Below are 20,477 nucleotides of genomic sequence, written 5' to 3' on the forward strand. Positions count from 1 at the left end.
CATTTTTCTGCACCCCGCTCCACATCGGCATGCCCGTCGGCTGCCCCTGGGTCGTACATTTTGTAACAAAGTTGAAATTTAGAACCGACCTGTATCAAAGTTATTTTATTTATTACTGCATTCTTATATAGGGGGCACGGTGGCTTAGAGGTTAGCACGTTCGCCTCATACCTCCAGGGTTGGGAGTTCGATTCCCACCTCCGCCTTGTGTGTGTGGAGTTTGCATGTTCTCCCCGTGCCTCGAGGGTTTCCTCCCTGTACTCCGGTTTCCTCCCACGGTCCAAAGACATGCATGGTAGGTTGATTGGCATCTCTGGAAAATTGTCCGTAGTGTGTGAGTGAATGAGAGTGTGTGTGTGCCCTGTGATGGGTTGGCACTCCGTCCAGGGTGTATCCTGCCTCGATGCCCGATGACGCCTGAGATAGGCACAGGCTCCCCGTGACCCGAGGTAGTTCGGATAAGCGGTAGAAAATGAATGAATGAATGCATTTTTATAGTTATTAGCCTGCAGACTTTTCTGAATGGGGTTAAACCTTCGATGCATATATTGTAATAAACCAATTCTTTGAAGAATACCAAGGGATTAGGACGTTCCTTTGTACTACACGAACGACCGATAGCCTGTTATACACTATTCATATGTGGCATTCTGTTCCAGGAGGCATGTCAGCTTTTTTTCCAAATACACCTTTACATTCTCCAAGGCAGTTTTGTGCACCTGGACCCACTCCTCTATTTGGAAGGGAATAACCCTAACAACTCTTACCCTGAGAAAATGGCACATCTAGACATCTCTGTTTGGTGATGCTGGCACTTAATCAAAATAAAAATGCATTTTGGCATGCAGTATCAAAATGAAGTGGCTTCCTGTGCTCTGTAATTGTCATGCAGTAGTTGAATAGGCAGTTGATCATAATTGCTGGTAGAGAAGAAGAAATGACCAGTGTGGAAGGCAGATGGGAGTGAAGCGTGCATCAATGCTTCATGTACCGACTCATTCATAGTGCTTTAATCACAGCTGCTGGACGACAGCGTTCACTCACAAAAATTGCTCTAGCTGGAGTCCCTTTATGTCCTAAATCATCTTCTTTCATTTGAAAACCTAGACGCTCAGCGGGTGCTAGGGGAAGGCTTGGCGTATAATCTGTGCTCATCACTTGCGAATCAAAGAGGGAGGGCTCGGGTATAACGAGCTTGGCAAGAATCGGTGGCCACTAAATGCAAGCAAACATGAGTTGACTATTTAAAGAATGAGGAACTCTTCAACGCATGGTTTGGAAGGAAGCAATCATTGCACCGTATATGAACCCCCATAGTAAATAAGAAGGTAAGTGACATGGCAAATCTGTGACACAGAGAGGTGAAGAGAGTGGAAGGAACACATTAGTAATAAGTGTTCAAGGACGTGACATGGAGTTAAAGTAGCACTAGGCAGGAGAACCATGCTTCTCCAACATCCTGCATCCTGACTGATGATTATACTCATTCAGAGACAGCCTACTGCTTGCTGCCAGCACCATATGATGAAGAGTCAACGCATCTCAAACCGCTAAACATAAAAAATATGCAAAGGAGAAAGGGCAGTATTAATAACTCCACCCTAGTCAGTAGATGTTTTACACAACACATACACACAGCCCCATTCATACATAAACATATGTAAGTGTAAGAGCGGTGCTTTGCATTGACAAGTGCCAGGATCTATGCGACACAGGGTCATTTATGCAGCACAATGTGCTAATGCTAGTAGTGAAAAATGACCCATCTCAAGGGAGAATGGCACACTTTCCAAAGAGGATGGAAGGCTCTGGCAATCAGTCAAATAATTGTCCTTCATTGAAAGAATAGGTTTAAAATATTAGCTCAAGGCCAGGTCATTTGTATTGACATTTTTAAATCGTAGATCATTGTCTTTAATAGAAAAGAGGGGTTATTAAATCAAACTAAAAATTCTGACACCGACAAGCAAGGTGCAATTAAATCATCTGACCCAGAGGAACGTCTTACTACCGGATATATTTACATTCAGTCATCTCCTGTAATCACTTTATTCTGGTCACCGGCGTAATCAGGAGAGAGAAAAGAGTGCAGTAAAAAATGTGTAGTCCCGCACATGGATGTCAGATTTGTAAGCTAGTCACATTCCTAGCAAGTCATCCATAAAATATCACATGTTCATTACTCATTCAATGCAATGAGGATTTATTTAATTATTAATCAGTCATTATATTTTTAAAAAATGTGATAGGCACAGCAGTATTGGTAATGATATCAGGTTCATGGTTGGGTTACCATGCATTGAGGGCTTTTGCATAGGGAAAGAGGTCAGAAGAATCAAACACACAAGGGTTTGCTAAGGAAAGGAAAGGGGCTGAAACGATACATGGTGCTGACCTTACCTTTCTGTACCTGGGTAGAGGAAGCTGGAGTCCATCACATTCCCAAATCAGTCATGCACAGAGTTAGCGCGAGAGAGAGATAGCATACATACATACATACATACATACATGGAGACATGCAACAACAAAAACAAGAACAATAAAAGCAGGAGAAATGTAAAGAAAAAGAAATTGACAATGTTGAGACAAATACAGGCAAAAATCAAAAAGCAAAGCAAAAGCGGATGGTAATTTAAACAGACAAGCGATGACACACGAAAGGGTGTTTTCGTTTGCATGAATGAAAGAATGAATTCACTGCTCGTGTTGATGGCACGATGCTCACAGTTTTGTGCACAAGCCCGTAATTTAGCTGTCATGAAGTGACAGGGTGTAAACAGATTGACCGAAACATTTCCTGTTTTAAAAAAAACAAAAACAAAAATATTCTCAAATAATAAACATAAATGAATTGTATAATTAACAAACTACCCCCACACCCACACCGACACTTTCTACACCCACCCACTCTCTATTCATTCACCTTGGCAGGGCTGCAACAGGGATTAGGACGTTCCTTTGTACTACACGAACGACCGATAGCCTGTTATACACTATTCATATGTGGAAATGAAACCAAACCCCTGCCACTTCTACTCTGAACACTTTGCATGTATAAAAACGGCAATGCTCCTGTGAGAGAGACCCGAAGACCGGTTGTCAGTCAGAAGAAACTTTTTTGGGTGACACATTTCTTAGTATGTACCAACTTGCGGGCTGAACGAACGACACCACGGGCAAAACAAATAATGAGAACTAATATCAATTCATGAAAAAATAGCATATTAATTTGATGCCTGGAGGTTCAATTAAGTGTCCGTTTAGTGATGTTTAATGCTTTGTTAATGAAGTGCTTAAATGATGTGCTCTGATTTGAATGGTTAAATAGAGTATTTAAAAAAGGCTAAAGGGAGATTCAATATTCCCTGTTAGAGCGGGAAATATTTTGAAACTAAGAGCACGTTCACACTGCAAGTCTTAATGCTCAATTCGGATATTTTGCTCAGATCTGATTTTTTTGTTTGGCTGTTCACATTACCTTTTAAAATGTGGCCTATATCAGATACCAGTGTGAACAGTTTGCTGTTTCGAACTGACCCGCATGTGCAAACGAACAATAACAATGACGTCACACGTAGCACGCCGTTGCGCTAAAAAGTTGGCGAGGTTATGGAGGAAGTAAGCATTTTCGCTTATCTTTCAAAATGTTTGTGTAATGGCAGCCGTAACATTAATAGTTTTGCCTGAATTGAAGTATCTCCCCATATACTGATTAGGTCTATCACCTCACTCTCTCTCCACTGACTTGCTCCATCACTGTTCTCCATTTTGTAGGCATAGTCACGTTTGTTACTCGCCGGCGCATAATTGTGAAGAATGTCGATGTAGATTGACGTAAAAGTCGCATCCATATGTGAGGTGTTAAACCTAATTAGTATATGGGGAGATACTTCAATTCAGGCAAAACTATTAATGTGACTTTTACATCAATCTACATCGACATTCCTGGTCTAAATCTGATTTGAAAAAAATCAGATCTGGGCCAGATTTGAGTGTTCACACTACTCCTGAGGAAGTCTGACCTGGTCACTTGACCCTCAAAAAAAATCAGATTTGGGCCACTTTTACCTGCAGTGTGAACGTGGCCAAAGTGTGAGCTAAGGCTTATACAACAGCATTGAATTCTTAAATCTGATCGGTCAGATTGGTCAGGTTACAACTGATGTTTTCTGTGAGGAGACAAATATCCAGAAATGCTAAGAGAGACTAGCATGTTGAGTGTTTATGCGTTGCGTCATTCTGAGGAATTCCTGAGGAACAAAACACTTTAGGATAAAATGTTACTGGAACAGAAATATGAACTTGTTGGTTGCAACGGAATTACACCATCCTGCTGTTGAATATTTTCCTCTGTCCTGAAGTGTTTTACTGCTTACACAGTGCCAAGCAACTTGGTGGACGTTCACCAGGATAACTATAATGACAAATTCATATCAATTTGACCTTTCGTGGCTAAAAATAATATAGCTATGTTGTTTTCCTGGCTGATATTAAATACATTTTGGAGAACTGTAGGGTTAAGACTTTCGAACCAGATGCCTACGGTTTTAATTGATGGAGTGAGTCCTTTCAGAGTCCACACTCTTGGTGTACAGGTTGCCGTTATCCATTTGGCGGTAATAAGATCAGGCCTTTATATTATATGAAGGTGACTTTAGTTGAGAAATATTGGAGAGAAATGTTGGAGGTTGGCTAAGGACACAAAGACACCTCTTTAATAGAGTTTACTCGACGTCTTCGTTGGACTCAAAATTCACAGGCAAGAACAGTCATGTTGCCTTTTTTTTTTCAGCAGTGTCTGTGGGTCCGTCAGACATTACAGCACATCTAGTGCTGAACTAAAGATAAAGGATGGTCATGTAGTGACAGTTGTGTCAGATGCACAATGTCTCGGTCAAGCAAACGTGTCTTTCACGTGTCTCGCTTGTGATTCGTTTTCCCCTAAAGTTCCTTGGATTTCTGGTGTATATTTTAGACAGACCAGGATCGTGATTGTGTTTTTAGCTTTGTTGACCATACCTACTGAGAGACATGTCATGCTTACCTCCTACCATCCCAGACTTCCACACTACATCATGGAGATTCTAAAAATGCAAAACTGACCTGTTTCTTATTTACAGACCGAAGATTAAACTGTTTTTTTATACACAGATACAATACAGTTTACATATACAATGTATTATACACAACTAATTGGTAATACGTTCATGGTAAGAATATACTTCTTCTGTTAAATCAGTAATTATGTGCACATCCCACCTTCTGGCAAGTGCAGGACAAAAGAAACTGCTAAAGTAAAAAATTGTAATGTCCGCAACACTGTTTAAACTCCCATTTTTATTAATTATTTAAAAAGCAACGTTTCGACCCTGTTGGGTCTTCTTCAGGCGAATGAAACACATTTGTTAAAAAGGGGGGGATATACTGTATAGGCCTTGCAACTCAACTGACCCACTCAATTGGGTCTAAACAAGCCCAATAACCCCACCCTTTACTCAATTAAAAGAACACGTTCATAGAAGAACAATACAATGAAAAAACACTGCAACGTAAGAAACAGCTCCACACCTGCAAACACGCTCAAAACACCCCCCCTCCCCCCACATATACACAAAAGACCACCAAAAAATAGTCAGTAAAGAAACAGTTTCTTCGGTGGTCTTCTAATTAATAAAGATGGGAGTTTAAACAGTGTTGCGGACATTACAATTTTTTATTTAAGAATATACTTCTTCCCATGAGTATACTGATGGTTAGATGGTTCTTCTTTGGCTCCTTAATTCGAATTTTCTTCCGAGTTTAGTCTCAGGAGGTTTTCCCTTGCCCTATCTGCTCTGTTTTACTGTACAGTATCTGTAAAATTGCTTTGACACTATGACAAAAACACTCTACAAATACAACTAAATTGCATAGATATTGTAGAAATTGTAAATGAACATTTTCACATGGGTGCTATAAAGTGGTCACATACTGTAACCAAAGCCGGTTGCAAAGAACTGAAAGAGCATTTTTGATAAAAAAAAAAAAGCATATAGTTTAGCTTCCAAAATAGCTGTCAAAAATGTTGCTATTAAACAAGATAATGGCCTAACAGCTCCAGGAATCAATGACATCAAGAATGTAAAATGTGTTATGAGAAACTTTTGAAATTGCATTCGCTGCTCTTTAACGCAAGTGCTCCGTTATCTGCAAGCCTCGGGAAGAAGCAATTCCTTATAATCCTTGTTGTATTTCCTGTGACTACAAATGCCTCTAGTTGAGGGCTTATCAGACCGTGACAATACCTAACAACTCAATATGACTGATAACCAGTGCTTTGCAATATCCGCTTCACAAGCAGCAGCCTTTCTACTGCTCTCCGTATGTGTTTCAGTGAAGTAAGCTCCACACGCATGGGATCCACATGGAACTGTACCGTATCGATTGAGCTGGAACAATGGAGCCTTTCTGTAACCTTTATCGAACATTTAAAAAAAACAACAACAACAACTCTATATAGAACTTTTTTCCCTTGGTCCACTGAGTCACCAGCTTATCTAAAGAACTTGTTGTAAAACATTTGATCCCAACATTGATATCCAGCGAAACATAACTGACTAAGTTAAACGTTGTTGTAGACTGAGTGACTCAATCATCCCTCTGCATTTGGTTCACAGTAGCTCCTCAAAGAATTTCCTTAATCCACAAACTTCTGCAGTCTATACAAAGTGATGACCATTTTTATAGGAGGAGAAGGTGGATTTGATTTCACCTATTTCACCTACAATCACACTAGCAAGCAATAAGTTGCGAGAATGTAGATACCGCTAATGTGTGTTTTTATTTCTTCTGAGAAATGGTTACAGCTACAGTAGATGACTCAAGTTTGTTGGTTGTTTGCTAGGCTAGCTTCGCTGGCAGATTAGCAAAGGCACCGACAATCGCAACTCCTTCCTTCCAAGCTTACAGTAAGTTGTACTGATTAAATCTTCATACACATTTAATAAAAGATCGTCTGTGACAAGGATAAGAAGAAACCAAAACGATGGCTTTTCTCAAAATTAAATGTTGGTGGCAGTGGTGGCGCAACTGGTTAAGGCTCTGGGTTGTTGATCGGAAGATCGGGGTTCAAGGTCCAGCACAGCCGAGCTGCCACTGCTGGGCCCTTGAGCAAGGCCCTCAACCCTCCCAGCTATATGTATCATAGCTGCCCCTGCACTCTGACCCCAATCTCCTCAGTTGGGGTATGTTAAGAAAAGAATTCCATTGTGCTGTAATGTATATGTGGCAATAATAAAGGCCCCCCTTTCTTCCATTTTCATGTGACGGAACAGTAAATAGACACCAAGTCGGAAACAGCAGGCCATTATTGCCCTATCATTTGAGCCAGTGGTTTGGTGGCTGCATAGAAAAAAGCATATTGTTAACTACGTCATAACATACGTGATGTGCCTCATCTGTGTGTTGAACGGTCTGTTACCAAAAATCTTGAGTCGATTTACCAACTGCCTCATGGCCAAAATAACATGACATCAAAGGCTGTGCTTTTGTATTACAGGAAGCGGGTCACTGGTTCGCTACGACTACGCAAATGTTGAGTATATTTTACTGCTGTATTCAAACCCAGAAGATTCCTGATTAGTCCTTCAAATATTTAATAATGACACCAGATGGTAGAGGACACTATTTCAAACCATACTTAATAAAAGATACTAATTCCAAAGGAAATGTCATCAAACTCTTCCCTTGTTGTTTGTTCAGTTAATAATCTGAGCTCTCCCAGTGATTGTGCTTCACCATAAATCGATAGGCTTGTCGTGCCCGAGGACTACGAATGAAATATTAACAGCTGGTAGGCAAAGAGAAGCCCGATCTATCTCTGCTGTTCGGCAGGGGTTGGGAAGCCAGCTGTTTGGCTGAGGTACAGATCTGAAACCAAACAGAGGATATGGAAAAAAAAAAGCTGAAGGTCAGTCCTGATCAAGCAGAGCTTTGTCTTTGATGATGTAAAATTTTGCTGACTTTTGTGAGGAGGTTATTTTTTTCCCCCTCCATGACACGTTAGAAGCAACATGCTGTTTCTAATGACTGGGTGATAATGTGGTCAGATTATCTGATGAAGCTCCTCTAATGATAGACCTTTTGGTGTCCACTGCAGCCACAGATTTCTCAGGGCTGGTACTCACTGTAATCTTTGTCAGGGATCAGCCCGGATTTTTGACCATGTGTTATTGTTGTTGTTGTCACGTGTCTGCCCCGCCTTCGTCTGATCCTCCCCGTCTCCACACCTGTTCCTAAATGTGTCTCATTGTCTTTCATATATAAAAGGGCAGCGCGGATACGTCAAGTTACCTTAGTCATTGTCAGTCATTGTTAAGTGTCGTCATTTGTACTGTTTTATTTCTCGTCTTTTACTGTGTTGTCTTTATCATTTATTAAACTTTAATTTGAAGCTGTCCTGCGTACGGGTCCGTCTCCTTCCTACCCTGGTTGTGACAATCTTCTGCTGTTGTAGCCCATCCTCCTACTGGTTTTCGAAATATATTGTGTTCTGTAAGAGGCTACTAGAGTTACTGTATCCTTCCTGTCAGCTCAAATCAGTCTGTCCATTCTTCTTTGACCTTTATCATCAACAAGGTGTTTCTGGATGTTTTTTGTTTTTCTCACCACTCCACTCGACTCACACTCCACTTCACACATTGCGCATTTGCTTCCTTGTTCACACTCACCTGTTATTTTTCGCCATTCTAGATACTTTCTTGCACGTGGCAGTTGTGAAGTATATGCTAAGTTTATGCTCTGCTCATTAAACAGATGAATCGTGTATCATTTAATCAGGGACATAAACCAACAAAGTTTTGGAAATATAGCACTACTACTTTCATAATGTAGAATGAAACCCGAGTTATATTAACTAGGCAATGAGGCAACGGAAGTAGCTGTAAGGAGTAGAGTGTTACCAGTGGGAGCACCACATCAACTCCACACACACACACACACACACACACACACACACACACACACACACACACACACACACACACACACACACACACACACACACACACGGGACATAACTCACCAGAGGATGCTAAATAGGTCTGTTTGCTTTAGGGTTTGTCTGTGCTCTTAAGATAACAAAATAACCCAATATGTAATTTTTCTTGAGCAAAGAGACCTGCCAATATATGGAGCTTAACTCCAGAAGATGAGTGCTGACTTATTAAATAGCCTGTCGGCTTTTATAAAGCGACATAAAACGAATAATAACAACGTGTCCTTTTGTTTTCAACCATGCTAGCAGAATTACTGTGTAATTAAATGCTATGGGAAGTTAAACAAATAGAACGCGCCGTCTCTCGTCGCTAAATATTACGCTTTTAAAATAAAATCGTTTCTAAACACAAATGCAGAGAACAACCCAAGCAGAATCATTCAGGTTATCTTCACAGCCCAGAAGCACTCCTTTGCTCTCGCTCTAGCTGAGCGTTGTATCTCAGACAAGAGGCTGAAACAGTGAATCTGAAGTGGAGCGAATATATCAGAATTTAGACAGGCTGTAAAATAGGGAACGTAACAAGGCAGCGTCGTAACAAAATAAAACTAAAAACAAAAATAGCTACAGATATGAAGTATCTTCTATATGAAGTAACTTTTATACATGAGAAAAAACTTTCAGCTTTACCTATTTACTATGGAAAAGCAACAAAATAATAAGAGAGTGTTAATAAAAACCTGTAAAAATTACTGTCAGAGATGCTATTATAGAACATGAATCAACACCTTTTTATAAGGAGTTCATGGTCTCTCATGGTACTTCCTGTACAGTATGTTGCATTGTATAGGCAATGCACTGATAATTATGTTTTTCTTTTTCTTTTCTAGAATAAATAATTATTGTAGAGATAAAAACAACAACTTTTATTTATCCTTACTGGCTTTAAAACCATAAAGTGTGAAAAGAAGAGGGGAAAGGGTAGAAGACTAATGAACAACGGCATGTAGAAAAAGAACAAAAGAAAGGAAGGCGAGAAGGGGAGGAGAGTCTCTGTCTGTCTTTTCTCCGGAGTACGAAAACAGACGAAACTTGTGATTATCTACTCTCTCATTTGCTAATGCTTTGACTGCAATCCGCTTTAATTGTCGCAGTTTGTAAACAAGCACGCGAACGGCATGGCCCTGTCTACAAGAAAGAAAGAAAAGTAGGGGCTGATTAATCAGATTCTAATTCAATCAAAATCTAGAGGTAAATTTACAGGGATGGTGAGAACAAAATACAGAAATTTAGCCTTCTTGTTTGATTGTTAGCTTGTGTCTTTGTTAATGGCTTGGTCAGTGGTTAAAGCCCCAGCACTGCTTAGCTGCCATTGTTTGGACCTTGAGCATGGGTCTTAACACTGTCTGCTATTGGGGTTGTGTCATGAATGAGCCTCTGCAATGACCCCAGCTTTCTAAAAAAAACAAAAACCTTACAGTGCTTTAATGAACATAATCTTATTATTATATCTTGGGCTCCAAAGCAACTGTCCCATGGTATTGCACGTCACGGATGTCTTCAAGGCACCACGATAAACCACACTGTAATTGCTCTGGTCATATAGGTGTCCTCCAACAGACATTGTAGATTTATTTGGCAGTTAGGAATAAGCCCAATATTTCCCCGGAGTAGCTCTATTTCCTTCACGTCATTACACAATGGTTGTTCAGAGTTTCACTGAATATTAGGTATATTATATGATTAATATTATAGTTATTACCCACAGATAAGAAAGAATGGGGTTCTGTTTTGGGCAAATCCCTTCACTCTAGTTCTGATGAGATAGAAACATTATATATTGATTATCTCTACCACATAAACACAAATAAATACCCACAAACTGAAACAGATAGTGACAGAGAGGGAAAGAGAGAGAGAGAGAGAGAGAGAGAGAGAGAGAGAGAGAGAGAGAGAGAGAGAGAGAGAGAGAGAGAGATCTTGACAGCATTGTTAGATTTCAGGGGAAATACCCTTAAGTCTTGGTCTCATGAGTGAACTTTCAGCCATCTTAAAAGGTCGTGCAATGCTCTATTGGCTCTATGGAACCCAAGGCAATGCTGATATGTTTCTGGATAGTACACAGGCATCGCATTGCTGTTACGACTGTAAAAAGTAGTGGGTTCTCCACTTACCTCTGAAGCTCTGTAAGCTTGACTTCAATGGCAGATTACCAAATCGTAACAGGCACTAACAATATCTTCGATTTCTTTCCAAGCTTCTATAGACATTTGAGCATGTTGGTACTGTATATGAAAATATACAGTGCTTTGCTACTGGTAGTGCATCGGACTAAAACTGTGTGTGAGGAAATAAGAAACATTAGATACACCGATGGATGTCAAATCCGTCCATCCATATTGTTTACCTCTTATCCAATGCAGGGTCGGAGGGAACCTGCAACCTTTCCCAGGGGACTCGGGGAACAGGCCAGGGGACACTCTGGACAGAATGCCAACCCAGGGCACAGTCACAATCCAGACAATTTATAAATGCTAATCAGCCTATAATGCATGTCTTTGGTCTAGGGGAGAAAACCGGAGAACCCTGAGGAACCCCCAAAGCACATGGAGGGCAAAGGTGAGAATTGAACAGTCAAACGCCATTGGAGCAAAGCAACCACCAAGCCACCCTTTCTCCATCTGATGAATCCTTCAAGCAAAGCAAGTGGTGCTTGTGCTGACGTTGCAGCTTAAGCAGTCTGCAGTCTCCGGTCACTTTGCCTCTTGCTAGATAGCTACAGTAACAGAGTATGCAAACTGAGACTAAATCCTCATAATAAATGAACAAAATAACCTTGTACCTTGAAACCTACAGTACGATTAGTGTTTCACAGCTTCCAGCAGCAATGACTCATTTATTTTCTAATTGTTCTTGATATCTGTGATTCCTGTAGGAACAAATCTGAAACTTGGCACACGAGTTCATAATTGCAAAAGAAATACACAATTAGATGCCAGCAAGACATAAAAATTATCATTATTATTTTTTTATTTTTTTAAATGTCCACTATTAAAGTATATTTAATGGAAAAACTTTTCAAAAAATGTCCTTTACACTTATTATATTTAGGGGTCCGAGCACCAAAGTCAAGTCCAGGATTAGAAAGCTCTATGGCTTCGAATCCCATAAATCCCAGTCTAAGAGTTAAAGGCATTGCTTACCTTTGCTTTATTGATGGTGCAGTGCAGAGCGTTGTTCTCTTGATCATACAACAGGCTGAAGTCCAGAGTGCCAAGAGTGGCTGTGAAGAGAGAAGAAATAGCAAACGTTACCCATGCTGCATTACATTGCACCCTCTGATATAGCTTTGTGAGCAAGCATTGAATTGTCGTTTTTGATCCGTGCTAGTGGTATGAGCTATTACAGTACAGCTGGTAGAAATCAAAGAAGAAAACAGTGTTCATGCTCCAGTGCTTTAGCCCGAGGACTCGAGCAGAGTTTTGATGGACAGCAGGAATTGATAACCGAAGCTCAGCTCGATATGATTATATTTTCATTGTAAGTGCTTCTGAAACTAGTACAAAAAAATACAATGCCTTTTTCTCTTTCTTTCTTTCTTTCTTTCTTTCTTTCTTTCTTTCTTTCTTTCTTTCTTTCTCTTTCCTTCTATCCATCCATCCTTCCAAATATCCTTCCCTCCCTTCCTTTCCTTCCTTTAAATGACCTTCGGTGCCCACCGCGGCCACTGAGAAATTGTTCAAAACACGATGGTCAATAGTCTTATTATGGCTTATGGCACAAGCCATGAGCCATATTGCAGAGCACAGCCTTTCAATTGCCCCTGTTGTGTGGGGATCAGAATGAGAGCTGGTGAAGAATGTATCCAAGCAGGAGGCCTACAGTGATCATATGGAGTTGGAGTTCTTCACAGCAATGCCGTGTCCTCCGCACTGAGAGACACCTAAGGCTTTACTCCTACACAGATGCAGAATCAGATTTCTTTCCTTACAGTCTGACCTTAACAGTACTGTACTCTACAATACAGAGCTGAAAACACACTCCGGAGACCACCACGGTTCACAACCTTTTATTATCAAAGTTATTATTAAAAAGTGTTCACTGGGTGGAAAGGTCAGATATTAAAAAACACACAATGTGGTTCCAATTTCACTAAATCTGATTCTGCTAGACTCACAGACAAAACAAGATTGCAAGACGGTCAGAGACCTCTGGGTGGAAGGGATGGCGTATTTTGTAAAGAACGTCGTGAATGCAGGCTTCATGAGTCTTGGGAGAAGTATATACATATTTGCCCGACCTTCTTTAGTCGGTAGCTGTTGTGTTGAAACTGTGTTCATTCTAGTATTACTGCACGCAGTATTGTCTGAGCTTACAGTATTTACATACAGTATTGATGCCGGTCGGTCGGCGCTGTTTTTTTGTTTACTCTCTTTTGTGTACTGTCTTGTCTGCACAGTCTTTTGTCCTGCACTGTCTTGTCTTGCACTGTCTTGTCTGTCTTGTCCTGCACTGTCTTGTCTGTCTTGTCCTGCACTGTCTTGTCCTGCACTGTCTTGTCCTGCACTGTCTTGTCTGTCTTGTCCTGCACTGTCTTGTCTGTCTTGTCCTGCACTGTCTTGTCTGTCTTGTCCTGCACTGTCTTGTTTGTATTGTCCTGCACTGTCTTTTCTGTCTTGTCCTGCACTGTCTTGTCTGTCTTGTCCTGCACTGTCTTTTCTGTCTTGTCCTGCACTGTCTTGTCTGTCTTGTCCTGCACTGTCTTGTCTGTCTTGTTTGTATTGTCCTGCACTGTCTTGTGTGTATTGTCCTGCACTGTCTTGTGCGTATTGTCCTGCACTGTCTTGTGTGTATTGTTCTACACTGTCTTGTCTGTCTTGTTTGTATTGTCCTGCACTGTCTTGTCCTGCACTGTCTTGTCTGTCTTGTTTGTATTGTCCTGCACTGTCTTGTTTGTATTGTCCTGCACTGTCTTGTCCTGCACTGTCTTGTTTGTATTGTCCTGCACTGTCTTGTCCTGCACTGTCTTGTTTGTATTGTCCTGCACTGTCTTGTCCTGCACTGTCTTGTTTGTATTGTCCTGCACTGTCTTGTCTGTCTTGTTTGTATTGTCCTGCACTGTCTTGTCCTGCACTGTCTTGTCTGTCTTGTTTGTATTGTCCTGCACTGTCTTGTCCTGCACTGCCTTGTCCTGCACTGTTTGCACAGTTGCACTTTATGTGGCTAGGACTACTAAGTCCTAGCTCTGTCTTTGTCTTATGTACAGTAGCACCCTGATCCTGGAGAAACGTTGTCTCATTTCACTATGTACTGCAACAGCTATATGTGGTTGAAATGACTATAAAAGCTTCTTGACTTGACTTGTTGGGGCAGGAGTAAGCTAGTGCGCTTTAAGCTTTACACCAGACACGTCTTGTTTAGTTTGATCTCCCATCAATGTTTTAAAACAGCATCTCATTCTCCGGAGCTTTAATAATCCGATTCGATCTTAAAAAGACTCCAACCAGCTGAAAGCAAAATACAAGAACAAAAAAGAAAGGAGAACAAAATAATATACAGAATGCAAATAAGATCATTTCTGCTGACTCATTTAATATTCTCAAGTCAATACACTTAATATCAACAAAGACAAGTGCGGGCCTTTCGGCAATTTTCATTGGACATGAGGAGCTGTTGTAATTTAACAAGCTCATCTATCAGGCACAAATTTCATTGTTTTTTTTTGCTAGCAAACATTTTCAACAAAGCGACAAACATAGCCCATGGTCATTTATATACATGTATGCAGCCGGAGCGCATGCTAGTTCTTTCTGTACTAGTTTCTGTGCATTTGCCTGAACCCAGTTGTATTAAAGAATTCACCAAGCTGTGTTTTCTGACAGAATTTCCGAGTAATATGATAAATGAATTAGCCTCAGCAGGGGTGAGAAAAGCTTGCTGAAATATACATACAGTAGCAGGGTTATGGGGCTTCCTTTATGTTCCGCTAAACTTATTCAAAGCTTTCCAGTGACCGTGCTGCTTCTTATCGTGCTATGCTTTCTTTAAACAAAACAGTAGTGACTTTTTAAACAAATCTCAATAGAAACAAAGTATATAAACATTTGTTATCGTAAGAATAAAAAAGAAGACAGCTGCCCGTTCCTCACGGTTCCATTACGCTGCATAAAAACTTAATTAACACCGCATGCCACTTTGATGGTCCTTCTTTCACTGCGATTAAGCGTATCGTAAACACGGGCCTTGTAAGTGTGACCTCGAGACGGCCTGAACACAACGTGATATGTGCTCACAGCACCCGAGAGAGAGAGAGAAAGAGAGAGAGAGAGAGAGAGAGAGAGAGAGAGAGAGAGAGAGAGAGAGAGAGAGAGAGAATCTGAGTGATGTTGCATGGATTTGCAATACAAATGAAAATGTCACACTCAAAGTTTGGACTTTATGGCAAAAGATTATGTTAATCTTTTCAGTTGTCTGAAACTTGTACGCTGTATATAACGGTGTGACAAATAAATCTCGATTCCGAATGTAAAAAGACAAAATGAATAAATAATGGAATAAATGAATACATGCATAAATAAGGGAGATGGATAGATGGATTGCGGAATATAATATAATATAAAATAATGTGCGTCGAAACCCTTCACCTTACCGTTCGTCTGCATCAGCAGTAATATCTTTTGGAAGAACAAAGTGCTCGCTGTTACACTTTATGCTGGATTTTCCTTAAATTTGTCACCGCTCTATATTTATACTGTAAACTGAAAATCCTATTAAAAGATTTACTGCAGACTTTATGCACACTTCATGGACTCCAAGCCTAATATTAACCTAAAAGTCGTAAAAAAAAAAAGTTTATGGAGCTTATGAATAACTTTCCGCTCTGCCTCATTCCGTCAAAGAATCTGCTGAATCTGGCGTTTCCTCCTACACGTGTTTTAGGGCTGAAGAAATGGGTTTTATTCTTCTTTTGTGAATATTGATCAGCTGAAGGCTGTTTGAATGGTCGGTCTGTCAAAAAAAATGTGACGTTCGGTGGGCTGTGGATGAAAAATAAACATTTGTAGCGGTTAAATCTGCAGCCGGCCTCTGTGTGTATGGTTCGTCGGCTCCCAACATGACGCCTAAATCGATGTAGAGCGGATGAAAGTGAGTGGTGATTTGGGCCCTCTAATGTGCGGTCATTAGCTAGAGAGAGAGCTTGTTGGCAGTAGATACTGTGAATCAGAGGATCATGTGGCTTAATTGTGCATCATGAGAGAGTGTTAGCCGTGACCTTCAGTGTGTGTTAGTGTGGGAGATACTCCTCCTAGACTATACTAAGATCCTCATTAAAGAAACTTTGAGGTCGTTGATGTAACTGAGACACTGCGTGAGAGGGACAGTACAGTAGGCTTTCTATAGGGTGAACTCTGGAGAGGCATAAAGATAGGGGATGAGAATTTTATTTCATATTTTATTTTATTTCATTCTAGAATTTGGAAATAAAATGAGAAGCAAAGCTTCGTGTGCAAGAAGACAACTAGACTGGAAACTGGAAACCGGCCAAGACGACATCAAAACTTTTCATCGTGTCCTTGATGACTGTTAATATCATCTTGGCCAGTTTCCCGGCCATAGCGTAGGACATCTTAAGGTTATGTTTGTTTTAATAATTTTATTAATAACCTATTTTCACCTGATGTTCACACAGTTAACATCTGCCAATTCGCACTGACTCACTCACCCAGCTCTCCCCTATCTAGTCCTCCTGCACGCTTAAAAATAAAGGATCTTAAATGGTTCTTTATCGGGATGCGAGTTTCTATGAAGAACCTTTAACATCAATGGAATGTTTCCAGTGCACAAAAGGTTCCAAAAGGGTCTTTAAAATATAAACATATTTATTAAAAATTTATCAGCAGCTACAGACTTCACCTTGTTTTCCTACTTACACGCCCCCAATTTGGGAACTTGAAAAAATCCCTCACGTCGTTACGACTCATTTAACGCATTTATACGCGTTATATGTGTTATACGCATTTAACTTCGTAAATTTCCAAGAGGACTTGAATGCACCATGTGACAAATTGCCATCTGCCCTGTTCCGCATACATGAGCTCAGGGACACTCATGATTGGCTGGTGTTACTATGATTGACAAGGGTAAGAGAGTATGTCATATCAGACCATGAATGACTCTGACATCCTTGGGATTCAAACAGAACAACACTCACTATAACGCCCTCTTCAATCCTATCAGGATTTTGCAGTTTTGATATTACAAAATCAAATAAACTCGTTTAAAAGAAGAATCACAAAAAACACCCTGAGGGACTTCCTTTTTATCAATTGTCTGATAATTAGGTGCATGATCTTGACTTCCTGTTGGTTCTGTTCAGATTTCCTTACCCAGATTGTAAAGGAAGCGTTAAAAATACAGAATAATTATTACAGGTAATAAGTACTGGGAATGACAACTGCTGCGGTTTGAATGCATTCGAAACCGGAACTGCACTTAAGAAATCTGTGGCAGTGGTCTGGGCAGATATGGTGCATGAAGAGAAAATTAATTACGCTGCCTCACTTTATATATAAGAAGAAGAAGGGAAAAAAAAAGAGCCGGGAAGTAAAAACGTTGCCCAAAGGAACAGACAAATGAGTCACAGTCTACTGAGACTGTGGAGAGAAAATAAGGTAGAAGGAGAGAAAAGGAAAACATATAGAGAGCGATTAGATTGAGAGGAAAGATAAAGGTGCAGCAAAGAAAGAACAGGAAAGAGAGAGAGAGAGAGAGAGAGAGAGAGAGACTCTCTGTGGTCCTGTGCGGTTCAGACCGGTCACACTACACCAGCCTCCATTAGTCTCGTTCACTGTTGAGCCTGTTTAGAGTCTGAGGCTGGTGCAGATCCTCTAATGATTTCTGTATTGATGCTACAGCTTTTGAGAGCATGCAGCAGGTGTCATTAGCTTGAAAAAGTGTGCCGTTATTTCCCTCGTAATTATGTCCGTCTATACAGCCGCGTCTGGAAGTATACGTATAGGCAGAGTATAGACGTAATTACAGTTAATGTGTGGAGATCTCAGAAGTCTCTAATCACCGGTGGCTACTGAGAAATTATGAAGTTAAGTGATGCAGGGCTTCACTCTGTACCCATTACCAATAATGTACTTTAGGCTTGACAGAGAGAAGATAGTTAAGATTTTGACCCGAGCTTTAAAATCTAAAGATCTGACCAGGAGCCATGGATGGAGACTTTGGACAAGGCTTTTAACCATTCTTAATGGAGGGTTTTCTATAGATAAAAGCTGACAAATAGATCAGGATACTTGTGCCTGGGTTCAGTATATCAGGTTTTTTTTTTTATTTATTCATAAGCCCTATTCGGATGGGATTAGTTCTACGTGGGGACGTGGGGGTAAAGTAATTATTACCAGAGCTTCTCTGTGATTTTAGTCCCGTCTGAATGTGCCATCTCGGTAATCACTACGGACAATGTCAGTAAAGATTACGGTGACTTTTACCTTCTGTAAAAAGGTCCGGAAAATTTACCTCAGGTAATACTAATCCCGTCCGAAAAGACCCGCTGTAAATATGTACGGTAAAATTCCGTCATTTTTTGGCGCGTTTTGCAAGCATGGAGGCGCTTGAAACAGGAAGCAACGTCATACGCACATGACTACAAGGAGGTTACTGTGGTGTGTAAAGCGAGTTACCACTCCCACTTCTGCTAGTTTTACTGAGATGTCTTGTCCCGTGCGAATTGGAAAATTACTATTACAGACGTCCTGAGGTAAAATTGCTTTACTCCACGTCCCCATGTAAAACTAATCCCGTTTGAATAGGGCTTTAGTCGGCCAACGTACAAGAAACAAGGTCTGTCTGCTGAACGGAGGCAGCGTGAATGCGTCCCCAATAAGCCTCGATTAGTTTGAGCAATAATAACTATATGGAGTTAAATATGACAGCTATTCCACCCCATGACTGCACAAAATTCAACAGATTACCAGCTTTTATCTATCAAAACAATCTTTTCTTTCCAATTGGTTGCTCTCTCAAAATAACCGATTGATAAAATGAACCGCTGACAAAAGAAACGTTTTCATTTGCTAAGTAGAAATGTTTACACTTCTGAATTGACAACTGAACATTTTCTAGTCATTAGCATCTATGTAGCATCTGTCGTTTCCGAATCAGAAACAAATAGCTATTTGGAAACACTGGCTGAAGAATGATGGGCATTCTTGTGATTAATGGCATCGATGGGAATTAAAGATGCTTGCTGTGTGATGTGAGGATCTCAGAACAAGAACACTGGCCAATAACCCATTGGCAGGGGTTTACAAATACTATGTGATAAACAAGACTGCATTCAAGCACTTAACTGTCCAATTAATCACTTTCTAACCATTTACATTTCTGCTCAATGGCAATATGGGTGTAAATTTATTCAAGTTATGAATTTTCACCGGTTTTAGAACAAATGCTCAGTTCGTGAAAAGTGGAGAGACTTTGTGAGAACCTCCAGGAGGCTCACAATGATTTTGGTGGTCCACAGCCACCAAATATGAGAGCAGCTCTTCCTATAATGTTTACTTGTCGTGTGGAGAAATAAAGACTTCCAGCTGTTCAGTCAGAGAGCTACATGTAGCATGTTATGCAGGGTTCCTGCGACATGCGGGAGCTGCGGCTCTGTGAAGGCAGTCAGCATGACGGTAAAGTAAAATCGTGGCCGTCGCAGCGGGGGATGAGTGAAGAGACTCTGAAACGATTCGTGCAGTTCTCCGCCCGAGCGCTCAAAGAGAGCCGACGTAATCCGACAGCGTTCCAATGTCATCAAATAAAGCGAGCCAGACCCAAGCTGCGGAGATAATCAGAGGGGGCGGGGCGAGTACACTGGTAGATGAAGGAAGAACGGATAAAAAAAAAGATACACATGGAAACATGGTAGAAAGGGAAATTGAGGTTCGGAGTCCCTGCTGCTATGTTAAAAGCAAACTGCCCAGGCAATAAGTGCTGGGTGGAAATAATTGAAAACGACTCGCTGGAAATTGAAATCTGTTGACTGGTTTGCGTTTATTAGTAAGTAGATGGCTGGGTATGAAGAATAAAATATTCTGCTGAGAGGTGGTGACTATTTTAGGAACGAATCTCTTGAACGTTTGGATCTAAGTGTGGTTTAGTGGACATGGAAAACATCCTTTGCTCTTATTTTTTTCCCCGCTCAAGTTCACTGTTTCGTCATCATGGTGTGCCTTTCTCTTGCTCTCTCTCTCTCTCTCTCTCTCTCCATTTTTGCCCAACACGTGCAGCATACAGTACATCTCTATAGAAATTCCCAATTCTCATTTCAGTCCACAGAGTCACGACTCTTTAAATATCCCTGCTATATTCAGCAGCAATTTGACGGAGTACTTTCTTTTTATGAGTCAAGGTTATTTTGCACTACAGGTGCCCGGTGAAGTGATGGATGTGGCACTGAAAGAATCATTCACCGAAAGGCCAATGTCATTTTCTTCCATGGATG

At 40.7% G+C, this 20,477-nt stretch overlaps 1 protein-coding gene across 1 annotated transcript in view; it reads right to left on the reverse strand.

The window, feature by feature from the left end:
* The window catches only part of LOC113663341 (double C2-like domains, beta), a 64,610-nt gene that overhangs the window by 28,314 nt on the left and 15,819 nt on the right, over window positions 1-20,477 (reverse strand). Inside the window, exon 2 of the mRNA XM_027178576.2 lies at window positions 12,178-12,257. Coding sequence (XP_027034377.1) covers window positions 12,178-12,257 — 80 coding nt within the window. The remainder of the gene's footprint in view (window positions 1-12,177; window positions 12,258-20,477) is intronic.

This window comes from Tachysurus fulvidraco, chromosome 26 (assembly GCF_022655615.1).
Source record: "Tachysurus fulvidraco isolate hzauxx_2018 chromosome 26, HZAU_PFXX_2.0, whole genome shotgun sequence".
Taxonomy (NCBI): Eukaryota; Metazoa; Chordata; class Actinopteri; order Siluriformes; family Bagridae; genus Tachysurus; species Tachysurus fulvidraco.